At 40.7% G+C, this 9,391-nt stretch overlaps 1 protein-coding gene across 1 annotated transcript; it reads left to right on the forward strand.

Moving 5' to 3' along the window:
• The first annotated feature begins 2,045 nt into the window (after positions 1–2,045).
• LOC115429496 (tripartite motif-containing protein 16-like) lies at positions 2,046–4,865 on the forward strand. The gene is made up of 2 exons (XM_030148994.1): positions 2,046–4,061; positions 4,259–4,865. Exon 1 carries the CDS (start codon positions 2,082–2,084, stop codon positions 3,759–3,761), a length of 1,680 nt encoding a protein of 559 aa, XP_030004854.1. The 5' UTR covers positions 2,046–2,081; the 3' UTR covers positions 3,762–4,061; positions 4,259–4,865.
• Positions 4,866–9,391: the final 4,526 nt, after the last annotated feature.

Raw genomic sequence — 9,391 nt, forward strand, 5'->3', positions numbered from 1 at the left:
AAACACTGTCTGCACATGACAATACATTCACTGTACAGGTTCTATCAGTGGAACATTTATAAATCTGTTTATAAATGGACAGAAACTAGTATATATGTGGAAGAACACTTTATCATATACCGTCAAAACATCAGCACTTTTGTCATTTGTTTTCCCAATTAATCTGATTAAAATATGTAACATTTAACACATTTAATCTGAGGCAGATCATTTCTAAAAAAAACTGTAGACCAGTGTATATGTTCAGTGTCTCTGATCCCCTCTCTCTCTTTGTGCTTTAACCAAAAGGCAAATAACCAAACAATATGTTTTATATCTAATAAGAGATATAAACTGGTACATTTATTCAACTTATAACATCATTGTAATAGAATATTTGGTTGCTGTGGAAAATGAGGTTACATAAGTTCATTTTACACTCTTACCTGAATCTGGCTCTTCCTTTTTGTTTTCAGAAAAAACACAAAACAAAACAAAACAAAAAAACAATCATATGTCTCTCTGTCTGCGTGCGCACACACACACACACATACACACACACACTAGGAGTTAATGTTCTTCCAGTCAGATAAAGTCAGTCTCTCCTTGTCTTTAATCTGAACACATGCACAGACACAACAGCAGCTTCTCTCAGTCCAGTTCAAACAGGTGGACTGAACCACATGGAACATTTCCTAGACAGAAAAAAACATCAGCTAACTCCCACCTAACAGCAGAAACAGGGATCTACGTTTCAGTGCAGTAAAATATGGACTGGTGTTGATCCTAATGTGTTGGTATTCAGTGGTAGAAGTAAACAAATGTCCTGGTTGAACCCAGGTACTTCCTCCACTACTGAACCAGCTGTAGAAGGCAGCGCCTGCACACTGCTCTGTACAGGTGGAGCCCAGAGTCCCAGCCAGGGAGAGGGAGGCGGGGGTGGAGTGGATCACACCATTTTTGAGACTAGATGGGTTGGGGGGGCGGGGTTGCTGTATTTTTGTTGTTAAAATATAACATTTCAACCATGTACTGTATATGGACATTGATCTGTAGTGTTATTTCTACAGTGATCATTAACATTTAAAAGGCTCATAAATGAAGTTCATGAACATTTGAACAGGCCATAGATAGATAGATAGATAGATAGATAGATAGATAGATAGATAGATAGATAGATAGATAGATAGATAGATAGATAGATAGACCGTCAGAACATCATCATTTCCTCTGTTTAACAGATAGAAATGGTCGTATTTAGAACCAAACCTGATTTGATTCCACTGTTGTAGGTGACGTTAACAGAACTGAAACACTTCCACAACTGTACCAAAATAAAAGTCCTCTAGTGTTTGAGTGGATGGAAACCATTCATGTCTTAAAGGGGCTTTTATTGTGTAAATGTGAACTTCCATGAATGTGTGTAAGTTTCTACAACAGTTTGAACTTTTCAGCTGAACGTTCACCTACAGACACTGACACTGTACTGTTCAGTAATATTTGAGCAGAGTTTATCTGCTTTGTTTTCAGTTCATTTCCTACTTCCTTTCACCACCAGCTCCTCTTTTCATGCCTTCGTCTGAACATTATCTGAATATTATCATGACAAAGGACCTTTAAACACACCCTTGACAGGGTTAATTATTGATCCATAGTATAATTTCTACAGTGGTCATTGACATTTATAAGGCTCATAAATGTAGTTCATGTACCTTTGAACAGGCCATAGTCAACTTTATTCATCTAAAATGTAATTTTTAATCTGAGGTTGGTGAAAATAATGGGGGGACAGTATCTTAAAACCACGATCCACAGCAGCTGATGAGTAAAACAGTCCAAACCGTGACCGTATTTAGGACACAACTGGTCTATGGAACTGAGAAAAACTGGTTTGTCTTCTGTGTTGTAACAAACACAGCAGTTCCACTCTGTGGATGACTTCCACTCCTCCCTTGTAGATCTGACGGCTTACTGGTGGGCGGAGCCAACATGAGGCAGATCCAGACAGCAGACAGGAATCACTGCCCATGTAGAACAGATCAGAGCTCAGACTGCTTTCACTCAAAGTGAAACTTAACCAGCTGTTGAGACACGAAGCAGAAATGGAGCAGAAAGGAGTTCAACTGGATCAGGAAACATTTTCCTGTTCAATCTGTTTGGATCTACTGAAGGATCCAGTGACTATTCCCTGTGGACACAGCTACTGTATGAGCTGTATTAAAACCCACTGGGATGGAGATGACGGGAAGAACCTCCACAGCTGCCCTCAGTGCAGACAGACCTTCACACCCAGGCCTGTCCTGGTCAAAAACACCATGTTTGCAGATTTAGTGGAACAGCTGAAGAAGACTGGACTTGGAGCTGCTGCAGCTGACCACTGCTATGCTGGAGCTGAAGATGTGGCCTGTGATTTCTGCACTGGGAGGAAACTGAAAGCTGTCAAGTCCTGTCTGGTGTGTTTGGTGTCCTACTGCCACAAACACCTTCAGCCTCATTATGACGTACCTCAGTTCAAGAAACACAAGCTGGCGGATCCATCAGAGAAGCTCCAGGAGAACGTCTGCTCTCGTCATGATGAGGTGATGAAGATGTTCTGCCGCACTGATCATCAGTGTATCTGTTATCTGTGCTCTGTGGATGAACATAAAGGCCACGACACAGTCTCATCTGCAGCAGAAAGGACTGAGAGGCAGACAGAGCTGGAGGTGAGTCGACAGAAAATCCAGCAGAGAATCAAAGACAAACAGAAAGATGTGAAGGTGCTTCAACAGGAGGCGGAGGCCATCAGTCGCTGTGCTGATGAAGCAGTGGAGAAGAACCACAAGATCCTGACTGAGCTGATCCAACTCCTGGAGGAAAGAAGGCGTGATGTGGAGCGGCAGATCAGATCCAAGGAGGAAACTGAAGTGAGTCGAATCAAAGAGCTGGAGTCGAAGCTGGAGCAGGAGATCACTGAGCTGAGGAGGAAAGACGCTGAGATGGACAAACTGTCACACACACATGACCACAACCAGTTTTTACTCCAGTATCCATCAGTGTCCCAACTCAGAGAAGATCCTGACTCATCCCACATCCACATCTGTCCTCGGAGTTACTTTGAGGATGTGATGACAGCTGTGTCAGAGCTCAGAGATAAACTACAGCTCAGTCTGACAGAGGAACAGACCAACATCTCACTGAGCATCACTCAAACACAGGTTCTACCAGAACCAGAACCGGAACCACAGACCAGAGCAGGATTCTTACAATATTCACGTCACATCACACTGGATCCAAACACAATGAATAAATGTGTGTCACTGTCTGAGGAGAATAAAAGAGCAACACGTTTGAGACAAAAACAGAACTATCCCAATCATCCAGACAGATTCAGTTACCTGCGTCAGGTCCTGAGCAGAGAGAGTCTGACTGGTCGATGTTACTGGGAGGTGGAGTGGAAAGGGGGGGGCATTGGGGTCGCAGTCGCATATAAGGATATTCAGAGAAAAGGAGACTCTGATGAACTTCTATTTGGAAACAATGACAAATCTTGGGCCCTTGATTCTAACAATAACTCTCCTGTATTTGTTCATAACAGTGTTAAGTCTTCTGTCCCAGGTCCAGTTTCCTCCAGAATCGGAGTGTACCTGGATCACACAGCAGGTATTCTGTCCTTCTACAACGTCTCTGAAACCATGACTCTGATCCACAGAGTCCAGACCACATTCACTCAACCTCTTTACGCTGGAGTTGGTCTTTATTGGAATGTTGGATCCACTGCCCACTTTCCTAAACTCCAATAAACTCATTGTTGACTTTGATTCAGTTGACCAGATCGATCTGTTCGTATCTGTCTCTAAATCACACGACACAATAACAGATCAACTTTCTTTTTTTTTTTTTCCTGAACTCACAATCCAGATTTGGTTCCATTCAGACTTTTTTGTAAGGATTCTAATAGTCAAGTGTATGTGACTATCAACCAGCAAATTGTCTGTTTGTAAAAGCATCTTCAGTGTTCACAGAGCTGTCATTAACTGAGGACCACACAACAAGACTTTCATGGTGTCTGTGCTTTGGAGGAAGTCAAACAAAGTGGAGCCGTTTTTCCACTTTGGAGGAGTTGAGTTCCAATCTACTGTTCCTTCCTGTTTCCTACAGAAGAAGCGTGGACTGACCAGGCTCAGTCATGTGACTGGAATGGGTTTCAGATCATAGCAGAACCTGACTGGTTCAGTTCCAAATACATGGACATGGATTTGGAGACAACGATAGAAGTGGAGATCATGAACCAACTCAGACTGAGGCTGAGCTCATGCATGGAAACCTGTTCATCTGGCTGAGTTCATTCTGTTCCATCTGAGCATGTGCAAGAAAAGAGAAATGAGAGGAAACAGAAGTGATTTAGTCAAACATGAGCTGGAGACCAGAACAGGGAGTTGGATTCTATCGTTACTACGTATGTACAAACTCCCAAAGAAATGCAATAATGGACTGAAACATGGAAACAGGGTTTTTCCATGATTTCTGAAGTGCATGTAAATGAATCATATCTGATTATTCCATTTATCTGATTATTAACAGTTATTGGTTTTTTTATGGTTGTGTAAACAGGGTGAAAATGTTGGATGATCCAGTTCAATAAATAGATGTCCACCATCTTAGAAAATGTTCTTAAAGCCTGAGGTGTGACTTAGTTCAATGACGGAGAAAATACTGATGTTGTAAATATGAGAAGATGTAATATTAGTAGAATTATCAGTCATCACATAATGGGGAAGTTTATGGAAAAATGTTGATTTGTGTTGATTTGTAAAGCCTGATGTGATGTCCATTCAGTAGAAGCTGCACCAGTTGGTTCTGTTACAGATGGAAAACTGATCCACTAAAGGTTTAGACTATGAGACTATGACAAGACTGTGAGATGAGTAGGTCAAAGGTCAAACCCATATTTGAATGGACAGTTGAATGTAGATGTGGTGTTTTTTGGACGTATATTCACAGCCTCCTCTTACTGACTAGACACATTTACCACATTGATTCAATTCCCTTTAATACTCAGTCCAGGTTGAATCCATGCAGGTTTGGAAGGTTTTCCAATTTTAATGCTCTGTGGATCCATATGCTTCTTTGACTCTGTTCGATATTATTATGACTTGTATTTATGCCTCCTGATTCATGTCCATTCAACAGTTCTATTAAAGTCTGTGTGTGAACAGTTGTGTGTTATTCATTACAGCTTTAACAGGTTTGAACAGTTCCATGAAGAATCAAACACTGAGCTGCAGTTTGTTGTTGTAGCCACTAGAAAGCAGTAGAGGAAAGCAGCAAAGGCCCAATCAGTGATAATAGAAGTCTGAAGGAAAAACTACAAGTTTCAACTACAACATGAAAATTTCATGAAAATCTGTTCATAACTTTTTGCTAACAAACAAACAAACACGCATGCACACAAAGCAAAGTGATCACAATACCTCCTGACGGAGGTAAACATAGAGGATGGAAATATGTAAACAATAAAATCAATGAATAAGGTTTGTATTAGTGGTCAATTATTTAAACACAAACAAATTCATGATGTTAAAAAGTCCATTAAACTTCAATTTGAGGGGGAAAAAAAGCCAAATTGAGTTATTTTCCAACCCTCTGAAAAAAACCCAAATGTGAACACTAATATTAATCCATTACAATGAATCAATAAATCCATTAAAACATGGATCATAAACACTGATGTTTGATTTAATTGAATATGTGACAGTGGATGGATTTCTATGACATATTATGATCTAAGTTTAGTTTGACACAAATCAAGGATGTAGAAGATGATGATGTCATTAATGCAGCTCATGTTCAATTATTTTACAAGTAAATATAAGTGAAAACGTTAAAATAACATGGAGGGACTTTTAAGATCAATAAGTCGACATTTATTGAACAAACTTCATCTGAATATTTCCTGGTAAATACAGTCTGTGTCATGGACAAAAAAAAAAAACTAAAGCGCTCTGAGTGTAGGGATGGAAGAGAGTGTTTGTTGGCAGTGTTTATGAATGTCAGTGGTGTTTTGATTAGGAATGCACCAATACCACTTTTTTCCAGACCGAGTACAAGTACTTATATTTGAGTACATGCCAATACTGAGTACTGATATGAGTACTTAGTTACAACTGAAAATGTGTGATATTGTCATTAGCTCTAGTTTTACATAGCTCCTGAAAATAGGTGAGATGGTGATCCCACCTTTTTTCCACCACTGACTGAGTTCCACAGCCAAACCAGAGGGAGAACAGAGGTGAGTCAGGCTGGACTTTTACACAGCGGACCTGCATTCTGGAATCAACAGGGCGGTGACATAGGGCTTATTTTTAAAAACCCCCAGCGTGGGAGAGACAGCGGGCGCATATGCAGGCACTGGCATGGAATTCTGCGGCAACTGCCCTGTGCCACTCCGGCCAGCTTCGTGCCGCTCCGTCCGTATCCGTCTGTGTCTTTAATAGGGATAGGAATTGAGAACCGGTTCTTTTTGAGAACCGGATCCCAGTAGCTCGATTCCTTGGAATCGTTTGCCTGCCTGCTTAACGATTCTGCTTATTGATTCCGCCTTCGTTGCGCATGCGCAATGACGTCACGCATACGCTGCATTGTTTTGGTCAGAACGTAGCCAACATGGTGTTGAGGCAGAAACGGTCTGAAAAGATGACACCAGGTCCACTTGGAACACTGTCAAAGCTTCCATTTCTTCAAAAGGGTGGAATCCCTCCAATGTGTTCAAACATTTGTCCACAGCATGTGATTCATTTACAGGAATGTCATGTATTTGATTCGCTACTTAGCGGCGCTTGTGAATCTAGCGGCAGAGTGAACACCAGGCCGTCATCCGGGCCCAGTTCTGGTTCCAGTGTGGGCAGCAAACGTCATACCCCCTCAAATACAAGTTTTTTAAGTAGGAGAAAGGAAATGAGGAGCACAACAATGGGAGATGGACCGAGTCGAACCGGTTCCTCAAGAATCTATAAGGAATTGGATCGATAAGCAAAATCCATAATGGAATCATTAAATTCTTATCGAATCCCATCTCTACTCTTTAACGTAAGTTGCAGTCAACGTTACTTTTGTCACCGTTGTTTATTCTGAAAAATCTCCACACAGCGGACATTACTCCTCCGCTGTGTACCTGCTAAAATTAACTGTGAATGCCAAAGTGGTATTGGTGTGGTTGTATCGGAGCACTTTTACAAGTACGAGTAGAAGTACACACACTCAATATCGGCCTGATACTGGTATCAGTATCAGCATTGGTGCATCCCTAGTGTTGATCAGAGCTCAGCTGACTGTCCAGGGTGGGTCCTAGGTATTTGTGACTCTCCACCATCTCCACTGCTTCTCCTCCTGTGTTGGCAGGGTTATGGGTGGTGTTAGGGGCTGTTCTGATGGAGGAGTTCAGAACCAGTTCCTTTGTTTTAGACACATTCATCTGCAGGTGATTGTCCGTGCACCGCTGTGTCAGATGGGAGATGGAACTGTGATAGTGTGTTACACAGGTGTTGTAGTAGTAGTTGTAGTAGTAGTAGTAGTAGTAGTAGTAGTAGTAGTTCTATTTCCAGCACATAGAATCATCAGATAACAAAGAATAATACATGGTCAAAAAAAAAAAAAAAGTGCGCTTGAAAAGGAGTGGGAAGAAGTATAACTTATTGACTCCCACCCCCTTTTTACAAACTAATAATCAAACTAGATCCGCTTCCTTTCTTTGCTAACACACTAATTCTGTATATTTTTATAGTAACACAAAACATCCATACAAACCATTCACATACACTTTTTTTAGTCACCTCACACACAATCAGATTTGCATAATCAGCTGTTTTAATATAGATTTTACTATTTATGTGCACTTCAGATATTTACTCCAAATACAATGATCAATAAATGTGATAATATCGTCTTATCATGATAACCAATTAACTACAATAATATCTTATTTTATGCGTACTTCTGTGTTATAACTAGATTTTCCCTTATTCAGATAATGTTCTATATTTTGATATTATAGTGGTTGTTGTTGAGCAGCATCATCTGAATATTTCAGATAGGTGGTGATGGGTGAGGGGCTGATGCAGGCATTAATGTAGAGGGTAAACAGGAAAGGGCTCAGGACACACCCTTGTGGGGCACCTGGGTTGGTGATGGAGGGTGTGGAGGTGGTGCTCTGGTGGATTGCGGTCTGTCGCTGAGGAAACTGTACCCAGTGGATGAGGAGAGGTGGGACATAGAGGTGGTGGAAGACAATCCTCCATTTTGATACAGCAGCTCCTCAACGTATACATGTACGAGAGAATGGGTTTAACTGCAGAGGAATATTAGTGTCAGATCGACCAGATCTACTTCAAACACTGTCTGCACATGACAATACATTCACTGTACAGGTTCTATCAGTGGAACATTTATAAATCTGTTTATAAATGGACATAAACTAGTATATATGTGGAAGAACACTTTATCATATGCCGTCAAAACATCAGCAAACCAGCACTTTTATCATTTGTTTTCCAATTAATCTGATTAAAATGCGTAACATTTAACACATTCAATCTGAGGCAGATCATTTCTAATAATCTGTAGACCAGTGTATATGTGAAGTGTCTCTGCTCCCCTCTCTCTCTTTGTGCTTTAACCAAAAGGCAAATAACCAAACAATGTGTTTTATATCTAATAAGAGATATAAACTGGTACATTTATCCAACTTATAACATCATTGTAAAAGAATATTTGGTTGCTGTGGAAAATGAGGTTACACAAGTTCATTTTACACTCTTACCTGAATCTGGCTCTTCTTTTTTTTCAGAAAAAAACCAAAAAAACAATCATATGTTTCTCACACACTAGGAGTTAATGTTCATCCAGTCAGATAAAGTCAGTCTCTCCTTGTCTTTAATCTGAACACATGCACAGACACAACAGCAGCTTCTCTCAGTCCAGTTCAAACAGAGGTGGACTGAACCACATGGAACATTTCCTAGACAGAAAAAACATCAGCTAACTCCCACCTAACAGCAGAAACAGGGATCTGCGTTTCAGTGCAGTAAAATATGGACTGGTGTTGATCCTAATGTGTTGGTATTCAGTGGTAGAAGTAAACAAATGTCCTGGTTGAACCCAGGTACTTCCTCCACTACTGAACCAGCTGTAGAAGGCAGCGCCTGCACACTGCTCTGTACAGGTGGAGCCCAGTCAGGGAAAGGGAGGAGGGGTGGAGGGGATCATACCATTTTACAAACAAGATGGGTGGGGGGTGCTGTATTAATGTTGTGAAAATATTACGTTTCAACCATGTACTGTATGCGATTTGGACATTTTTCTAGCATGTTAAAAATGGACATAAACAGAAAAAAGTAAAATTTCAGCAACCTTCAATTATTTTAGGGGTGCTGGG

The sequence above is a fragment of the Sphaeramia orbicularis genome, chromosome 12, assembly GCF_902148855.1.
Source record: "Sphaeramia orbicularis chromosome 12, fSphaOr1.1, whole genome shotgun sequence".
Classification (NCBI taxonomy): domain Eukaryota; kingdom Metazoa; phylum Chordata; class Actinopteri; order Kurtiformes; family Apogonidae; genus Sphaeramia; species Sphaeramia orbicularis.